Below are 19,835 nucleotides of genomic sequence, written 5' to 3' on the forward strand. Positions count from 1 at the left end.
AAGAGAAGAAAAAGAAAGGGAAGAAGAAGAAGAAAAAGGAGGGGGCGGGCAGCTGTCTCTTTAAATGTGATTTCCTTCTATTGTATTTGAATCGCGATCAGGAAAAAGGAAATGAAACCAGAGACAGAGGGAAGCTGAGCGAAAATAGACCTTCCCGAGCGAGGAGGGAGCCCGGGGGGAGACGCTCGGTCGCCGCCCGCCCCCAGCCCGCCGCCCCTCCCCGTGCTCGGCGGCGAGCGGCGCGCCGCGACCCCGGCCGGAGGTGCGAGGGGCTCCGGGCAGCGGGCGGCGCGCACGATCCCCGCGGGCGGCGGAGCCGGCGGCAGCGCGCGAGTGGACCGGGCGGCGGCGGCGGCGGCGGCGGGACCGGGATGGAAGGTTAAGTCCTGAGCAGCAGCAGCAGCTGCAGCCGCTCGGGGCCAGGCGGCGCGCCCCGGCCCCCGTCCTCGGCGGGCGCGCCCGCAGCCCGGTGATTCGCTCTCTCTCTTTGGCGTTTGAAGGGAGCGCGGCGACTGTCCTTGAGCGCGGAGGGGCGAGCTCGCCTCGGGAGCGCCGGAGCAAGAGGAGGCGCAAGAGCGGCGGCGGCGGCGCCCGAGCACCCGAGGGGGTCCGAGCCCCAGCAGCCGGCCAGCCCCGAGCCACAAAGGGAGCGCCCCCGCCACCCGGCTCGCCGCCTGCCTCCCCAATGTCCTCGGCCATCGAGAGGAAGAGCCTGGAGCCCTCTGAGTGAGTGTGGCGCGCCGGCCCCAGCCCCCGGGGGGTGCACGGCCTCGCGCCCCGGGGCGGCCGGCTGCACGGGCTCCCGGAGCGCGCCCGCAACCCGCCCGGGGCGCTCGCTGCCTGGCGCAGGGCTCCCGGTTCCTCGCGGCGTGGTTCCGGGGATCCCGGGAGGGGGACTGGGCAAAGGGCAGCGGAGAGAATGGCTTAGGCCGGCACCTTCTCGAACCCCTCCCGCGGCCGGAGACGCTCCCCGGAGCGGCCGAGGGCCAGAAAGTTTGCACGGAAGCACCCACCGGGGTAGCTCGGAGGTGCGCAGGTGCAACCCGGAGAGCTTTGGGGGCTTGGGTCTGCCCCCTTCTCTCCCCTTGCCCCTCTTTTCTTTGTCCGTTTGGTTCTGGAAAGAGGGGCAGTCCAAGGGTCCGTTTCCCGGATCCGGGTCTCGGGAACTTCCAGGTCCGCAGGTGAGCGGCTGCCTACAGCGCAGGGGGCCTGGCGGCTGAGCTCGCCCTGGCCTCCAGGACGCTGGAGCCTACAAATTCCGAGTAATCTCGGCTCATGGAATACCCCCTCTTCCCAACATGCCGACGGGGCTCTGCGAACCTTAAAAGTCAGTGTACCGTTTTGAGAATATGAATATTTCTGGGAGCGGGCTCCCGGGGTTTTAATCGTACCCTTATGCTTGCTGAGGCCCGAGACCCAGGTCTCTAATGAGTACCTGTCGCATCTGCTTGAGGCATGCTCCCCACTCCCAGCCTACACCCCCAGCCCATTCTTGGTGGTTAACGTGGGGGAGAGAGGGTTGTTTTAAGATATCATTTCCCCCGTCAACGCAAATGCCCTTTTAAGATTCATTAGTTGTCTGGTTTTGAGAATTTTTGTTCCTTTGAAGTTCCAGGCTAAACCTTTGAAGGGATTTGTTACACAGACCAAAGGAGCTGCTTAATGACTTGTCCATTTGTGCTTTCAAGAGGCATTTGTTTGGTGTTTTTTTCTTTTCCTGCTCTAAAAGAATTGTTTTCCTGCTTAAGTGCTTGAAGTGCCCCCCCTCCATTTTCAGCCCTCCCTGGTGTTTATTTACCTGGGTTTTTACCCACAGTTACTGACATGAAAGCTCACTCTGTTCTCATGAAACACAGGAAGTGCCTCCATCCAACGAGAATATAAACATCGCTATTCAATCGTGAAGGTTCAGATACCAGTTTCTAGAAGGAGCTAGGTGTGTCTTATTAAAGACTTCAGCTTCCTTAAATAAATTTTCTCAAGAGGTACCTAAGTGCCAACTGACAGTGACCCTATAGGACCCCTCTGAGTTTCTGAGACTGTAACTGTTTCCAGGAGTAGAAAGCCTCTACTTTTCCCAGGGAGCAGCTGGTGGTTTTGAACTGCTGACCTTGCAGGTCACAGCCCCCTGCATAGCCTCTTTGCCACCAGGGCTTCCCTCGCTTTCATACAAGCCTGGAATATTAGAAGTTAGCCCTGAGTTTTCAGAGACTGGGCAAAGCCCTAGCAATACAGTAAAGAATTAACTGGATGAATTGGTGCCAAATGTCCTTTTGATCAGCAGATCGTCTAATCCTTTTATCAGAAGAGGAATCTGGAAGTTTCAGTTCCCTGAAGAAGTTTGCTCTTTCTAAAAGTTGTTTTTGGTCGCTGAGATTAGAACACCTAACACAGATGGCCTGCTGGTTGAGTGGGTTACCCATGGAGTTAAAACCAGCAGCCGCTCTGCAGGAGAGAGAGGTGGCTTTCTGCTCCCATAAAGATTTACAGCCTCTGACAGGGGAAGTTCTATCTTATCCAATAGGGCCAATATGAGTCAGAATCGACTCAATGACAGTTCGTGGAGTGAACCTCATAACACAGCAGGTGCCAACTGAAGGATGCCAACTTTCAGCATTCTTTGCTTCACTCTTGGCCCAATGAAGTTGAGTTCTAACTGAAGGCGGACAAAGTAGTTGAGGAATTAGTACAATATTTCTCCCTCTTTCTCTCTCTCTCTTTGTCTCTTATAAATTATCTTAGATATCCAGGCTGAAATAATAATATGTAGGTGTAATACTCAGAGTAGGATCTAGGAGAATATAAAATATTAATTTAAGGGTTAAACCCCCTCAGCCATTGGCTTGGAATCTCTATCAAAGATAATGTGATATTATCATTAATTATAGAAAGATAGATGGAACCAACATCTTATCCTGTCCCTTCGTATCTCATGTTAGGCCATCATGACAGCTCTTTGGATGACATTTCTACTGTGGACCACCGTCCTCCTAGATGCTTTCTTGTGTCCTTATTCTACAAAGTCCTGGTGGGGGTAGTGGGTCACTTGTTAAGGAGTTGGAAACCACCAGCTGCTTCTCAGGAGAGCAGTGAGGCTTTCTACTCCCGCTAAGGTGTGTAGGCTTAGAAAACCACTGGGGCAGTGATAGGTCCTGCCCTATAGGGTAACTATGAGTCAGAATAGACTTGGAGGCTGCCGATTTGCTCTGTTTTGGGTTTTGGTCTTCGAGGTCAGCTTGGGTTTTATTATCAACAGATCCATCTTATAGACAGAGACTACCTAGGCTTATGCACATGAAACCTTCAGGCAGAAAACATCCAGAATTCACTATCTTGAGAAATTTCCCCTACTACATAATCCCTGGCCCCCGCTGCCTTCCTGTGAGTAACAAGAGCAGTTCATTTTAATTCCAGGCAGTTTTGCACCAGCGAAGTGCAGATTCTCCTCTTTCACAGTTGGTTGGCAGCATCAGCACCGGGGCATTCAGCATGGTAGCAGTGCCAGGAGCATTTCAAAAGCCCCGAGTAAGATCATGGCCTGTGGATGGGGAAGAGATGCAGTTCTGAACTGATGCATATGAAAATGCCAAGGATACTCCTTTGCAGAAGGCAAACGGAAGGCTTGATGTACAAGCAGTAGAAACAAAGAAAATAAATGGAAATCAGGCCAGAGTGAATTCTTACAATTTATCAGTTTTTTAAAAATCTGCTAGGATTTTGAATTTGTGTTTTAAGAGGACACAACCCCCAGAGTGCCCGAATACATTCCTTTAAAAGCGGGAGGGGGAGGGAAGGGAAAGGAGGGAGAGAAAGAAAAGAAGAAGGCAGAGGAGAAAGGGAGAGAGGTAGGGTTTTAGCAACTCCTAAATAGTCACACGAAGACAAGCATTTTACCGGATAATCACCCGAGGTTAATAACAGGGGTTGGAAACAATGATGCCCTGGGCCTCATTGTCCCTAAGTTCACATGAGCCCGAGTCCTCTGGGCACAGACCAATTAGACCTCAAGGTCACCTGGTAAGTTAGTGTCAACTTGAAATAGGAGACAGATTTGTACTCCAATGTCCCCAGGGAAACTCCCTTTGGGAATTCCACAGTTAGAAACAGGTCCCCTTTAAAAATCATAATCAATCGAAAACAAACCTAAACAAAAAACTTGATGTTTGGGTACAATTCCAAAGCGTCCTTGCTAACTATTATAGATCTACTAGTCTTAGGCTTCTTCTGTATTCCATTGTGGTGCTAGCGTCATTCCTCCCACCCCCTTGACTGTATTTTGACAGTTATTTGTTTAAATTAAAAGTAGACGGAATCTCGCTAAGCGGGGTGGACAGAAGATGCTATGTACAAGTTTTTGATGCAAGAACATGTTATCATTGGCTCACGAGTGAAGAATGGAGGTTCCGGGATCTGTTCCCCTTGCTTTAAATTCGCTCTCCCTCTCTCGCCGCGTGCCTGACTAAACCAACTTCATCCAAATCAGTTGTGCTGTGATGAAGGTGTCCGCGGAAGGAAAGACAGGTCTGTCTGACGCCCTTTGTCCATGCGGCCCTGAATGACCCCTAGCATCCTGGATTTGGCTCCAAGGAGTCATGGAGTAAGAAGGGTGGGGTGAGAAATGTCCGTGGAAAATGAAGCCACGAGAATCCCTGGCCTCTTCTAGCTCATGGAGTTCTTATTTGGGGAAGGGGAAGCAGCGTACAAGAATTTTTTCTTGCTTTCTCCTTCCTCTCCGACCTCCTGCCTCCGCGCAGTTGCGAAGGGCATGGAATCGAGATCACACATAGACTCAATAGGGAATTTGTGAATTTTTAGCACTCTGGGTAATTGGCTGCCCGGCAGCAGGCAACTCGATTGGTCCCCAGTGCCTCCTCAGGCTCAGGTGCCCCCGCACTCTCCATCTAGGACAGGGGTTCTCAACCTTCCAAACGCCGCAACCCTGTAATACAGTTCCTCATGTTGTGGTGACCCCCCCACCATAAAATTATTTCCATTGCTACTTCATCACTGTGGCGTTGCTACTGTTATGAATTGGGCGACCCCTGTGAAAAGGTTTTTCAACCACCAAAGGGATCCTGACCCATAGGTTGAGAACCATTGATCTAGGAGGATGGGGGTGGGAGGAAAGCAGAGTGGGCAGGGAGAATGGGGAAGAGAAGTGGAGACCAGCGTGCCAAGAATGAGGCTGGTCGGTGGGGAGAGGGACAGTACCACTGACAGTTGTCCTAGGGCTTCAAGTCTAGCTTGCTCCTCTTGTAACCCCAGGCACGCCGGGCCACCCTATCATGATGGCCTCTGTCACCAAAAGGCTCTCCAGTGGTGTTCCCGTAAGTAAGCCTTACCTTGGCCCCAGGTGCCTCAGAGCAGTTCCTATCCCTGGGAGCCTTTCTCCCCATGATGAAGTCGCCCCTAATGCTTGACCTCCTTCCCCAGGGAGCCAGTGGATGAGGTGCTGCAGATCCCCCCATCCCTGCTGACATGTGGTGGCTGCCAGCAGAACATCGGGGACCGCTACTTCCTGAAGGCCATCGACCAGTACTGGCACGAGGACTGCCTCAGCTGTGACCTCTGCGGGTGCCGGCTGGGGGAGGTGGGCCGGCGCCTCTACTACAAGCTGGGCCGGAAGCTCTGCCGCAGAGACTACCTCAGGTATCCCTGCTCACAAGCCCCATGCCCCTCTCTTCGCCCCCAGCCCCATCTCCCGCTGGGCAGGCCTCAGAACGACCTGTGTCTGGGTGGCCTAAAGGAGGTCGGGCTGCGGAGGCTGAGGGTCAGCTGGCCCGTGCAGAAAAGCTTATTGGAGAAGCAGGCTCTCAGACACATTCTGAAGTGGGAAAACACGGAATGTGTTTGGATGACAAACCAAAACCAAACCAACCCATTGCTGTGCCACCTCAATTCTGACTCAGGGGTCCTTGCAGACTGGGCGGTAGTCTGCAAGCCGACAGACAGCTGCTTCTTTCTCCCACGGGCCTTCTGGCAGGTGCGAACCACTGACATTAACAGCTGAGTGCCTGACCACTGCACCACCAGGCTCCTTGCTGGGTGGCAGAGCAGGGCTTCCCTGGGAGGGGGTGGGGACTAGCGGGCAGGCAAGAAGAGAAGGTTGGGTCTGGGGAGAGCGCAGAACGTTCCGTTGATGCGTTTCGAAGTTAAGTTTCCCTTTCACACCATGCGTGTGGGTTACAACTTTTCTTTGGTATGACTCCAAGATTAGGGGCTGGGGACTTTACACAGAAAAGTGCGCCTTTTCTCTGGACCGTTGAGCATTTGACTTTGTGGGAAGACAGTATGGAATGTGCCCAAGGGCTAAGGCCCAGGGGCCCACCTTACTTTTGAGTTACTTAGCCCTACTAAACCCTCCTCTGTAAAATGGGAATATAACACTACCTCAGGGCAGGGTGCGGGAGCCGGGGTGGCCCATCACCGTCCATCGGGGTTCACTTCCAGCCAGTGTACCTCTGCGGCCACTTCATTCACCATGGGAGCTTGCATAGTGCTATGATGCTGAGCCGATTTCAGCGAGCTTCTAGACCAGCGCTTCTCAACCTGTGGGTCTCGACCCCTCTGGGGCTCGACGACCCTTTCACAGGGACCACCCAATCCATAACCATGTCTGCCTGCATCCCAAGAACAATGCAAGGCCGATGGTGGCTACACAGAATGGGGGTGGGAGCTAGATTCCATCTATTGGGGAAAAAAAAGTTAACTCTCTGCCATCACGCAGATGCCAACTCACAGCAACCCTGTGGGACAGGGTAGGGCTGCCCCTGTGGGCTCCTGAGGCTGGGGGACTCTTTACGGGGGCACAAGGCCTCGTCCTCTTCCGCAGAGAGCTGGTCCTTTCAGACTGCCGACCTCGTGCTTAGCAGCCTAACCCCCACTGCCCGCCAGGGTCCCTGGCATCCCTCTGTAGATAAGTTCATGCTATCACTGCTCTCCCAGAGATAATTGCTTCACGTTGTCGGAGAGTGTGATGGCAGTGGTGTGGTTTCCATTGATCCCACAGGCTAGAATGGAGAGGACCCCAAAAGAAAATGAAGATGGCCCCTACCCGCATGTCTTAGTTCTGAGGAGGACACTCTTAGGCCAAGCTCCCGTGTGTGTGTGTGTGTGTGTGTGTGTGTGTGTGTGTGTGTATGTGTGTGTTTTCCAAAGACTCTAGCTGTCTTTCCCAGAGGCACACTGCCTCTTCCTGCCTTCCCAGGTTTAACAGGGAGATGGATCTGGGCGACTGCCTCCCCCTGGCTCCCCAGGATTTATTCTGGCTCCCCTTGCAGTTTATCGGTCGGAATTATGTGTGTAAAGTGCTCAAGATGGCTTTGGGGCTGCTTCAAGGCCTGGGGTGGAATCAGGCCTCTGTCTGCAGGCCACAGAGCCCAGTGCCGTTTGGTTCTAGGCATTCACTCGGTCCATGAGGCTGCCATGAGTCGGGGGTCAGCTCGATGGCAGCAGACAACCACTCCCCTGGTGAGGGTAGGATGAGACGGAGTCATGCGAGGCAAGAACTTGGCTGGGTCTCAAATAGAGGTTAGCTGCTCTTCGATGATAACTAACCGTGGTGACAGTGTCAGCCAGTCTTCCCCTGGCTCATGACAGGAGATAGGAGCATGGAGGGATGGGATGGGATGGGAACTCACGGCCACCAAGTGGGACACCAGCTGAAGACACCTCTAATGCTTTGAGTCATCCTATTAGCCAGGAGACTCTTCTGGCACCCAGAGAGTACTCATCCTGGAATGTTTTGGCATTCCCCGTGTCACATTACCTGCTGTGGAGGGCACTCTGTGCCCTCTACTGTCAGATCCGCTTAACTGGGCAGCTGTCCGTTTTTTTCTTCCAGCTTCTGTGAAGCACATAGGACCACCCAGCCACGGAGAGCTTGTTTAGACTCCAGTGCCCTTGGCTGCCAGGTGCACTCTTGCTCCCAACCTACCTTCAGAGCGTTTCCCATGAACATTACAGCAGAACCCTGCAGCTACTTCAATGGTCAGGGGAGCCTGTCTGCTTCCAGAGACTGAGAGAATATTCTCCTCCACCACTCCTTTTTAATTCTTCTAACTTCCTTCATCGTCTTTGCGTATTTGGAGATTCCGAGAAATTTGGTGATTTTCAATAATCACTATTATACATATGTGTATATATGTATATATGTATATATATATACATATATGTATATATTCTCTCTTCTATCAAGTCACAGGACACTAGAACAGGAATAACTAGAGCCCTGGTTTTGCCCAGTAGCCAGTTTGCCAAGTCGGTATAGAAAGCAGACAGGGATCTAATTCCCATCGGGCTCCCTAACTCCAGCCCTGTCAAATCATTTGAATCTCATTAAATGCCATGTCGACCGGGTAAGGTCGAAAGAGCCTGGGCTTCTCTCTGGCTCTGTCATTTCATCGAACATTCAAGAATACAACCAGGGCTACTGCCTGGGCTTGTTAATCTCTTCCGTTTTGAAAGAGGAAGGGGGAGGAATTGTCCGGGAGAGGCCGGTGTTAATTAACTTGTGTCTCGCTGACATGAAATCGTTCTTCTTCCTGCTGCATTCCCAGGCAACATGTTAATTAACTCGCCGAGTTCGTGCGGGCGGTGCCAGCCATCCTTTAGCATTTATATGATTGTTATTAAAATGGGCAGCAGAAAGCCTCAAATGGGACACCTCTTGACAGAAGCAAGAGAAATGGCTTTGCTTCCGAGATGATCCTTCAACCTGGGCTCGTTGACCGACCCTCTTCACCTATTCCAGCCACATTTCTGTATAAAGACGAGACGTGAGTGACCCTTCCAAGGGAATCGGTCCTTCCCTCTAGGAGGCTCCTCCCCCAGTGACCCACTCTCCTGTTATAACCTTTTTCAGTTCTCAGCCACAGTCATGAGAAACCCTCACCCCCCAGCCTGAGCCCTGCTGCCTGGGGTTTTCAGATCTGAACCAAAATCACTGCCATTGAGTTGATTCCCAATCAGGGCAAATAGGACAGAATAGAACTGCCCTTGTGAGTTTCTGAGACAGTAACTCTTTATGGCAGCAGAGAGCCTCATCTTTCTCCCAAGAAGCGGCTGGTGGGTTCGAACCGCCGACCTTGTGATTAGCAAATTCTGGAGTAGTCCCTATACTCCTAGTACCTGAGGCCATTTGGAGCTGAAAGTATCCCAGCACCCAAGGCCCCATGGACCTTGATGGGTATCCAAACTCGGATTACTGAATCCGAGGGAGCTCGAAAGTCCAGAAACCTTGCCTGGCTTCGTGATGACCCAGAGACCTAACTTGCACTCCGAAGTGTCCCGTGGGACCAAGCTGACCACGTTCCCCTCTGAGACTTGGCCTGAATCCCCCTCTTTCCAGCCCACATTCCCTTACTCCTACCCCACCCCCTCCTCAAATGCAAGGACACCCTTGCAAAACATCTTAAATAGTTCGTTCCCTGTACATAAATCCTCACCTCAGGATCTCCAAAAAACTCTCAATGCCAGCAAGTCAATTCTGATGCCTAGGACAGAGTAGAACTGCCCCTGTGGGTTTCCGAGCCTATAAATCTTTACAAGGTTAGAAAGCCTTGTCTTTCTCCCAAGGAGGGGTTGGTGGGTTTTGAACTGCTGGCCTTGTGGTTAGCAATCCAGCATGCCAGCGGGGTTACTTGCCTCAGGATTTGCTTCTGGGAGATCTAACCCAAGACACCATTCCTGGAACCAGGAATTCATGATCAAGTGGAGTGCCAAGGACTGATTTCCTTTCCTGTGTCTTAGAATATCAGACTGCCAGAGCTGTAGGAAGCTGTAGAAGCAGTCTCTTCTGGTTCTCTTACCTAACTGTCTAGGACATAGAAGCCCAGAGAGGATGCCATTTGCTTGGGAGTCACCTCGCTACTTAGAGGGGACCTGAACTTGGCATCCCAAGTCTCAGCCCTTGGCCCTTTCCTTCATTAGCTGCCTGATGGGTATGATCATCGACCCCCTGAACTCCCTTTAATCAGCTCTCTCCTTCCTGAAGGGGCACATACCCCAGGCAGCTGGAGTCACTCCAGGCACACGGTTTTCTCAGTCATTTAAACTTGCTCTGCCCAGGCATCACTTACTGAGCAGCCTTGACCTCCAGCGCAGGGGCGGCCCACCGCTCTGCCATCTGCTACCCTGGGAGACGTGCTCTCCACCAGTAATGAGTTTACTCCCAGGTGGTGCTTTGAAAACCTTGGGAGATCTCCAAGGGAAAGATGCAGAAGAAATCACATGGCCGTGGATCTGAAAAAGGAGCTGCCCCCTCCCAGACCACGTCTCGAGACAATTAGTTCTGCCCTGGTCTTCCAAAATGCCCAAATCTCCCCTTAAGCCTTTCGGAATGTACCAGACGATTCTCTCCAATGCTGAAGTTAATAAAAAACAAACAAACACCCTGTCACACTAGCATTTACCTGAAACTGTCCTAAGGTGTTGAGGCAGAAGCCGCCCGCTCAGCTGCCATGTTCAGCCTGATGTGACAGGGGCTTCCTGCAGCAAGGCAGGCACAGCTGGGGACACACCTGACGTGTGTTAAATTCGTAACCTGCATTGAATTGGCCCTTGATACTTTAGGAAGCAACATTTGATCCATCTAATCGCCCCGTGAGGTCGATGTTCTACAACAAACAAAGGCAAACGGTTGCGTGGAGTCCATTCTGACTCACAGGGAGCCCGTTAGCACAGAGTAGGACTGCCCCACAGGGTTTCCAAGACGGTCATCGCAGCCTCAGCAGCCTGCCACTTCTTTCTCCAGCAGAGGGGCTTGTGGGTTTCCACTGCCAACCCTGCAGCCAGCGCCAGGCAGCTGGGTAGATGGCATAGTCACCATGATCTCACTGACATTCTGAGAAGTCAGATGGCTCCCTGGGGTCACGCATGTCCTGGTGGATGGCCCCGCTGCTTTGAACCTGGCCTTCAGATTCCACTTCTTGTGTCACTCCGCGGTGGCCTGCACCAGGGTGACCAGCAGTGCTGCGTCTCACCCACCCCCCACCCCCCGAGGTTCTCAGCCAGGTGGGGCCTGGTTCTCGTGAGTGCCTTGAACTCACCGGACAGCTAGCTTCCCTGGAGGAAGAGCTAGCAAGCTGCTCCCAGAAAAACTCTAGCCAAACTCATTGCCGTCGAGCCGATTCCCACTCATACAGGACAGGATAGATCTGCCCCTGTGGGCTTCTGAGACATTAAAATCTTTACAGGAGCAGAAAGCCTCCTCTTTTTCCCAGGGGACCGTTTGATGGCACCTCCAACCTTGCAGGTAGCAGTCCAGTGAGTCCCCCTGTGGCGCCACGTTCCTCCCATAAAGACTGCAGCCTAGGCAAGGCTTCGAAGCAGTTCTGCTGGGCCGCGTGGGGCTGTGGAAGTTGGCGTTGACTCCATGGTATCTAACAACCATGAGCACTAGGCTCGCGGTGACTCCCAGCGTTACAGAGAACAGCTCGTGGCTGTCATCTTTATGGGGAGGTCTTGACCCACCCCAGTGGCTTTGCGGGAGGAAGTCCAGATGGTTTGCTCCTGTGGGACAGGCCTACTGTGTCACTTGAGGTCACTGTGAGTCAAAAGTTGGCTCAATCGCACCGGACAACCATAATCTTTATGGGAGACGATCGCCAGACCTTTCCTCCACAGCACCTTTGGGCTTGCCCAAACGATCGAACTTTTAGGTTCATAGTTGAGCACAAAGGTTACCAGGAGTTAAAACAGACTCAACAGTGAAGGATTTAACAGGCAGAAGTGCTGTGGACTGTGCCTGGAAGTAAGTGGCTTGCTTATCCACCGAGGAAGCCTTGATTTAAATGTCAGAAGAGTCCCCAGAGATCCATGCCAACTGCCTGAGGTCCATAAATTAAGATCTTTCACTCCAGGCAGAGGGATGCAGTTCGCCCTCCAGAGCTCTGAGGCACAATTAACTGCACCAGGTGTTTTCTGTCACCTTCCTTCCATCCCCAGAGAACAATCCTATGCAGATGGGCTTTTTCAGCTTATGGGGAAATTCAAGGCCAGCCCTCGAGTGGCTGGCGTTCCAGGCTGTTGACAGGATAGGGTTGGAGGAGCCTCCAGAGGATACCCATTTTAATGCATCCCTGGTCTTTGCCTCCCTCCAGAGCAGCCTTGGACCCCCGGGACTTCCTCTGATGCCTCTTCTGAAATGAAGCTCCCCAGGAGGGCATGCCGTTGCCCTAGCCCCTTATCTCCATCACTGAGGCTGCAAGCCTCTTAGGTCCTGGAGGCCTGAGACAGCCTGGAGACTGTGGGGCTGCTTTCTAGAGGCAGCGAGCGAGCCCAGGAAAGAGAGGCGGAGTTGACACGGAACACAAGTGCCCCCAGGCCCTGTTTCATTCCGGACCACCCTCTTTCTAGACAGAACGACAGCCGCCAGCTGTCCCACAGGGCCCAACTCCTCCAAGCTCCCTGACCTCTTGCAAATCCATCTTCTTGATGAAACCCCAGCCCTCTCTTCTGGAACGGTCACTGCCACGCGTCTTCTAAACCTCTCTCTCTCTCCGTCTTATCCCCAGACTTTTTGGTCAAGACGGTCTCTGCGCGTCCTGTGACAAGCGCATCCGCGCCTATGAGATGACGATGCGTGTGAAAGACAAAGTGTACCACCTGGAATGTTTCAAGTGCGCCGCGTGTCAGAAGCACTTCTGCGTAGGCGACAGATACCTCCTCATCAATTCCGACATAGTGTGTGAACAGGACATCTACGAGTGGACTAAGATCAATGGAATGATCTAGGCCAGCGTCTCCCCCACATCTTGGTGTGGGGGGCGGTGTTTCATGGAAGACACCGCCGCGATGGGGTCTTCACTCTTAGACACTTTGGGGATTTGTGGGTGGGGTGAGGCATTTCCTGGGAGATGGGAGGCCTACGGTATTGGGCACCCAGACATAGCAACCAAGTGACATGTAGTGCAAGAGAGGAGACTGAACAAAGGATCAGCCCTTTAGGAGAATGCATGGCCACTGCGGTTTCAAAATAACTGACACATTAGCAGAGGACAGGCTCGTTTGGGGGACAAGCAGGCACCGAGCCATCATGGTGGGATCTCACATCTACACACAGTCATTGTGTAAAAGCTCGTGGTGACTTTGGCCCTGGCACACTGGAGATGTGCAATGGATTTCTTTCCTCCCTGGCTTTTTTTAAATGACCCTGGTCTAGTTGCTGTCCACCTTCCACACAGGACAAGACAGAGAGGGCAGTGGCCATCCTTTTAAAATTTTTTTTTCTTGACCATCTTTCTGAGGTCTTAGGCTTTGGACCAAGGGAAACTGCATGAAACCCTATTTCAGTTGAGAATGGAAACTGCAATTTTTCACCAAGCAATTATTGAAAACCATGTCAAAGAATGCTTGGTTCTAGACCCCTTTGTTTTGAGCAGTTCTACAGATTGTTTCTATACAAATGTAAATCTTAAAAAAATAGAAGTTGTTCAACTATTTTATTATCTTAGATTATATCAAAGTATTTGTTGTGTGTGGTTAAAGAAACAAAAGCAGAAGCCCCCAAAGACTTAATAAAAATGAGAGGTGAAAGGACAGTGTCGCCTGTTTGCTAATGGTGGGCGGTTTGGGACAGTAGGGCAATCGCCTGCCTTTTGGTATTGAAAGGAGAAGAAAATAAGCAATTTACTTTTAGGTCAAATAAAAACTTCCCTTTATTGCCAGGGTTTCTATGAGGCAGGCCTGTTTCTTGAGTGCTAGCAATTATGTAACAGGCCCTCGTTTAGCTTAGAGGGATGCAGAATAATTAAATCGTCATTGTAAAATGTGCACTGCACTTCAGCATTGGGAAGAGTGAGTGGAAGGCGAGGCCATTGCCTTTGGGAAACCTGAACCGTAGACAGGACAGAAATACATAAAACAGGTTCCCTTTGGGAGAGAAGGTAATTACCTGGTTTGAAATGTGGCAAAGATGCTGAGCTTGACACTTCGATTTTCCGAGACGTGTGTCTCAGAGTATTTTATGACAAGTGGTTAGAGGACCTTACTTTGAGGATTTAAAGCAGGCACCTTGGTCTCCTGCTCTCCCCACCTGCCCTAGCCCGCTGTGGCCGTGAACTGATTCACAGCGCCACCTGCTGGCCCTCACCTAACAAAATGTCTCCTAACACGAACTCCCTGCCATCTTGACCTGTTCAACAGAGGACAAACCTAGACACATTGTAAAAATATTTCATCAAACTATTGGAAAACACCCAGAAATGTTAATATATCGAGCTTTCCTGCCATCAGAAACAGGCAGCTAATGCTAAAATTATGTAGATTTTTTTCCCCCTAATCACCAGTCATATGTATGCCGACTGAAGCAGTTGGTGAGGGGCTACCCAGCATGGGAAGCTTCTTCTAAACGGTGGCTCTCAAAATGTGGTCTCTGAACCAGGAGTATCAGCATCACCTGGCACTGGCTAGAGAAGCAGGTTCTTGGGCTCCCGACCTACTGAGTCACTCCCTGAGGCTGGGACCCAACCATCTGTTTAAAGTGGGTTACACATGGGACTGCTAACTGCAACATCAGCAGGTCAAAACCACCAGCCACTCTGGGAGAAAAATGAGGCTTTGTGCTTCCCTGAAGATGTACAGCCTCTCACACCCACAGGGCAGTTCTATTGTGTGCTATAGGGCCGACTACAGAGTGGCTACGTATTGGAATCAGCCCAATGGCAATGAGTTTTCGTTTGGGCTCTGCCATGGAGTGGTTTCTGATTCACATCCACCTTATCTAAGGTTTCTGAGACTATACATCTTTACCAGAGCAGACAGCCTCATCTTTCTCCCAACTGACAACCTTGCGGTTCGCATTCCCTTCACCCACTGCAGCACCAGGACCACCCACAAGCCCCAATTAAAAAACAAAACAAAAACTCACTGCCATCAAGGTGATTCCAACTCAGCAAACTTACAGGTGATTCGGAAGAGTCCTTGTGGGGCAGCAGCTAAGCTCCCACCTGCTAACTGAAAGATCAAGTCGCAGCCATCCATAAGCGTTCATTGTTATATGTGTGTGTGTGTGTGTGTGTGTGTGTGTGTGTGTGTGTGTGTGTGTGTGTATATATTGCTGCCCAGGAGAGAGGGGTGGCCCCTGCATGCAGATGCATGACAGCCTTGAGAATGCTCCGGGTCACCGTGAGTCAGGCCACTCAGCAGCCCGGGTTCTACAGGCGATTCTGAAAATAGGCAGGAATTGCTATTCTCCTTGCCTTCCAGTTAGAAAGGAAATGCCTTCTAAGTTGTTGATAGTCAATAGTTTACATGAGGGTTAGTTACTGAGGAATTTCCCACTTGTATATCAACACTGTCTATCCACCATCCCTAGCCTGGTAGTGTGTGCCCGATGCATGTCCCTCGGCTGCTGACAGTTGGCTTCATCTCCTAGATCAACCACAATTCACCATGTTAAGTCACATCAGCATTAATAATGCTGATGATCAATTATGGGTATGCAACTCTCTTATAAGAAGCACCCTTCGTGACAGTAACAAAATGACAATCACTAGGTAGAAATAAAAATGATTCTTTGTTCCTAACTCTTATTTATTTTTTTTAATTTTAACAATTTATTGGGGCTCATACAATTCTTTTCACAGTTCATATATATACATACATCAATTGTATAAAGCACATCTGTACAGTCTTTGTCCTAATCATTTTTTTCTCTTTTCTTCTTTTACATTTTATTAGGGACTCATACAACTCCTACCACAATCCATACATATACATACATCAACTGTACAAAGCACATCCACACATTCCCCGCCCCAATCATTCCCAAGGCATCCGCTCTCCACCCAAGCCCCCCGCATCAGGCCCTCCCTTTCCTCCCCTCCTCCCTCCCCATTCCCCCCTCCCTCATATGCCCCTGGCAATTTATACATCGTTGTTTTGTCACATCTTGCCCCATCCGGAGTCTCCCTTCCCCCCTTCTCTGCTGTCCCTCTCCCAGGGAAGAGGCCACACGTGGATCCTTGCAATCAGCTCCCCCTTTCCAACCCACTCACCCTCCACTCTCCCAGCATCGTCCCTCACACCCTTGGTCCTGAAGGTATCATCCACCCTGGATTCCCTGTACCTCCAACCCTCATATGCACCAGTGTACAGCCTCTGTCCTATCCAGCCCTGCAAGGTAGAATTCGGATCATGGTAGTTGGGGGGAGGAAGCATCCAGGATCCGGGGGAAAGCTGTGTTCTTTATCGATACTACCTCACACCCTAATTAACCCATCTCCTCTCCTAAACCCCTCCATGAGGGGACCTCCATTGGTCGACACTTGGGCCTTGGGTCTCCACTCTGCACTTCCCCCTTCATTTAATATGATATATATATACACATATATACATATACACATATATACACACACTTATATCTTTTTTTTTTGCATGATGCCTTATACCTGGTCCCCTGGGCACCTCGTGATCACACCAGCCGGTGTGCTTCTTCCATGTGGGCTTACTTGCCTCTGAGCTAGATGGCCGCTTGTTCACCCCCAAGCCCCCAAGACCCCAGACACCATCCCTCTCGATAGCCGGGCACCATCAGCCCTCTTCACCACATTTGCCCATGCACCCATTTGTCTTCAGCGATCCTATCATGGAGGTGTGCAGTCAACGACATGATTTTTTGTTGTTCCTAACTCTTATTATAAAGCAACACTCCCCTAAAAAAATAAAAACACTGCAAAATGTACACAATTGGCTAATCCCCAAAGAAATCGGCATCCACAGCAAAACAATAATTGGCATTTTCCATTGGTCAGTGACCCCTTTTACAATGCTACAGTTGCCCAGGGAGGGTCTTTGTGGCATGGCAACCCAGGGAACCAAATGTCCTACATCCAACTCACAGGGAAGGACATGTGCAAGGGCTAGAAGTTGGACCAGCTCCCTCAGTCTACCCTGGAGTCCTCACCCGAGGGTCACCTGTGTGTGCTCCCCTCTCAACACCCGGTGGCCCCTTCCTATGGTCCAGTGCCTGCATTTGGCAGTCTGGGATCATGTTGCAGCTTCTTCACTCATTACCATTTTCTTTCCAGAACCAACTGGTTTTTCCTGCTGCCGCTAATGCAGTGGTTCTCAACCTGTGGGGCACAACCCCTTCATAACAGTAGCAAAATGACAATCGTGAAGTAGCAACAAAAATAATGTTATGGTTGGGGGGTCACCACAACATGATGAACTGTATGAAAGGGCCGCGCCATCAGGAAGGTTGAGAACCTCTGCTCTAGTGGAGCCATGGCTTCCCAGGAAAATGTGGATCCTATAAGGTTAAGATAGAGCAAGGGTCCCAACCAAAGCCCCAACTCAGTGTTTTCAAGTCAGTTATAACTCACGGTGACCCCATGTATTGCAGAGCAGAACTAATGCATGGGGTTTTCTTGGGAACCCTGGTGACGTAGTGGTTGTGCATTGGGCAGCTCAGCTCAGGGTGAGCTGCTGGGAAGGATAAAGATGAGGCCTTCTACGCTTATAAAATGTTATAGTCTCAGAAACCCATAGGAGTAGTTCTCCCTGTCCTATAGGGTCACTATCAGTCACTATCAACTCGATGGCAGGGAGGATTTTTTAAATGTTTTTCATCTATTTTTACTGAAGCAGTTCTCTAGGCCTTTCTGCCATGGAGTGACTGGGTGGGTTTGAACCACCAACCTTCAGGTTAGCTGCCAATCACAAATGGTTTGTGCTGGGTATCATCATGTGCTTCACACGTGGTGCTCTGCAGTGTCTAGGCGCTTGACATGTAGTAGCCCCTTCCGTGCACATCGCAGCCCCACGATTGCAGCTACCGTTTGTCATCACCTCCGTTGCCCTGTCAAGGAAGTTGGGGCACAGAGGGGTGCAGTGACTTACCCTGGGTCCTGACAGAAGCCAGCTTTCACCGAGGCTCCCAGGCTCATCTCAGTGGACCTCAGTTCTCTCATCTACAAAATGAGAAAAATGAATGCCTTTCTCTTACAGATATTTGGAGATAAGTGAGCTCAGTCTAGCCAGAAATGTAAACCAGTCACAATGGGACTCTGTCAGACAGACATAACACAGAGAAGGAAACAATGAGATCTGCCTGCCGGTGGCTGTCTGGAGCAAAGAGGAAGTGACCTTTGAAATGACCCTGGTCCAGAGCAAAGCCTCAGGGACCTGGACCATGTATGGCAATTCTTTTGGGGACCCTGGAGGGGTCATGGTGGAAGGGTATTGGCTGGAGAGGGGCTAGGGGTCCAGCTGGTGATGGGTTTAATTTCTTCTGATTCTGTCACTTCCTGGTGGGGTTACCTTTAAATGTCAGTTCCCTCACAAACTGCTCTTACCATGCCAGGAACCAAGTGTGGGGACTGTGTCTACCGCTGCCATCTGATTTCACATCGACCGTCTTCTTCCCTGTGCCATGGTTCTTCCTAGTGTAGGAGAGCGCCTAACAATGTTCCTGGGCTGAACCACAAACCTGCAGAATCAGGAGCTCCTGGGGACGTGGTCCAGGAATCCGCAAGTCCACCAAAGAAACGCACCCTTTGCTCTGTGTTTGCTCTTTGAGGATGTACTAGATGGTGTCCGGACTTCAGACGGACACTGCTGCTAAACCCTGCATTCCAGGGAGGCAGGGAGAATGTCTCTTATTTACCCTCCGGTCTCCAGACCCTGCCACATGCCTGACACATAGTAGGAACTTCATGATACTAACGTGATTTTTAACTTGCCTCGCAGCTTCTGTAGATCCCTGGGTGATGCAGTGTGTTGGTTTGCACTCTGCTACCCTTAAAGCTCACCCGCCGTTCGAACGCACACAGTGAGACCACACAAGAACCCAAACCAAACTAACTCACTGCTTTGGAGCCGATGCTGACTCATCGAGAACATACAGGACAGGATAGACCTGCCTGGGGGGTTTCCAAGAGCCCAGTCGTCTCCCAAGGATTGGCTGGGGGTTTTGAACTGCTTACTTTGAGGTTAGCAGGCCAAAATGTACCCACTACCCCAACCAAGAAAACCCTTTGGGGGAGTTGTAATACAGGGGCCACCATGATTTGGAATCAACTCAATGGCCATGAAAGTGTTTCTTTTCTGGGTTTTTCTAGTATTTATTTACTGTATGGCCTCTTTGTTTTATCTTGAACATTATCCTTTGTTTAAAAACTGTCACGTGGAAGGAGACCTCACTAGCCTGGTCAGCCTTCAGTGTCACATCAGACATGAGGCCAGTGTTATGTATATGGAAGACAAGAAATAAACTTTCTCCCTGCCATTGTGAGACTGAATGGCAAATTAAGGCCAAAATGGGAAACAAAACTTGGAAGTTTGGAGCCCAGGGAAGGTGCGTCTGGAACATCTTGGGGTTTTTTTTTGTTTTTTTCCTGTAATTTTTTAAAAATTAATTTATTTATTTTTTTACATTTTATTAGGGGCTCATACAACTCTTATCACAATCCATACATATACATATACATACATCAATTGTATAAAGCACATCCGTACATTCTTTGCCCTAATCATTTTCTTTTTTTTTTAATCTTTTTATTGGGGCTCATAAGGCTCTTATCACAATCTGTACATACATCAATTGAGCAAAGCACCCTTATACATTCGTTGCACTCGTCACTCTCATAATTCACCTTCCACTTGGGTTCCTGGAATCAGCTCGGTTTCCCTTTTTTTTCCCCCCAGGAACATCTTGTTAATCTAGAATGAAGGAAGCAGACACATTCGATATTCTTAAATAGGTAGACTTATTTTTAATGGTTTAGATATGCCAGAAAGATAAAGGAGTCATCCTGAGGGCCCTCTCTGGAAAATTTAACTGCCCAAATTATGAATGACAGCAACTAGTTATAAACCATTTTGGTAGGGGG

At 50.5% G+C, this 19,835-nt stretch overlaps 1 protein-coding gene across 1 annotated transcript; it reads left to right on the top strand.

Moving 5' to 3' along the window:
- The first annotated feature begins 226 nt into the window (after positions 1-226).
- On the top strand, positions 227-13,522 carry LMO2 (LIM domain only 2). The gene is made up of 4 exons (XM_075548379.1): positions 227-378; positions 501-726; positions 5,434-5,649; positions 12,516-13,522. The coding sequence occupies exons 1-4, from the start codon at positions 372-374 to the stop codon at positions 12,733-12,735; spliced, it is 669 nt and encodes a 222-aa protein (XP_075404494.1). The 5' UTR covers positions 227-371; the 3' UTR covers positions 12,736-13,522.
- Positions 13,523-19,835: the final 6,313 nt, after the last annotated feature.

The sequence above is a fragment of the Tenrec ecaudatus genome, chromosome 4, assembly GCF_050624435.1.
Source record: "Tenrec ecaudatus isolate mTenEca1 chromosome 4, mTenEca1.hap1, whole genome shotgun sequence".
Lineage (NCBI taxonomy): Eukaryota > Metazoa > Chordata > Mammalia > Afrosoricida > Tenrecidae > Tenrec > Tenrec ecaudatus.

Coding starts and splice junctions, on each gene's coding strand:
- LMO2 (XM_075548379.1), top strand. Junction 727..5,433: donor AAGAGCCTGGAGCCCTCTGA/GTGAGTGTGGCG, acceptor CTCCTTCCCCAG/GGAGCCAGTGGATGAGGTGC. Junction 5,650..12,515: donor TGCCGCAGAGACTACCTCAG/GTATCCCTGCTC, acceptor TCTTATCCCCAG/ACTTTTTGGTCAAGACGGTC.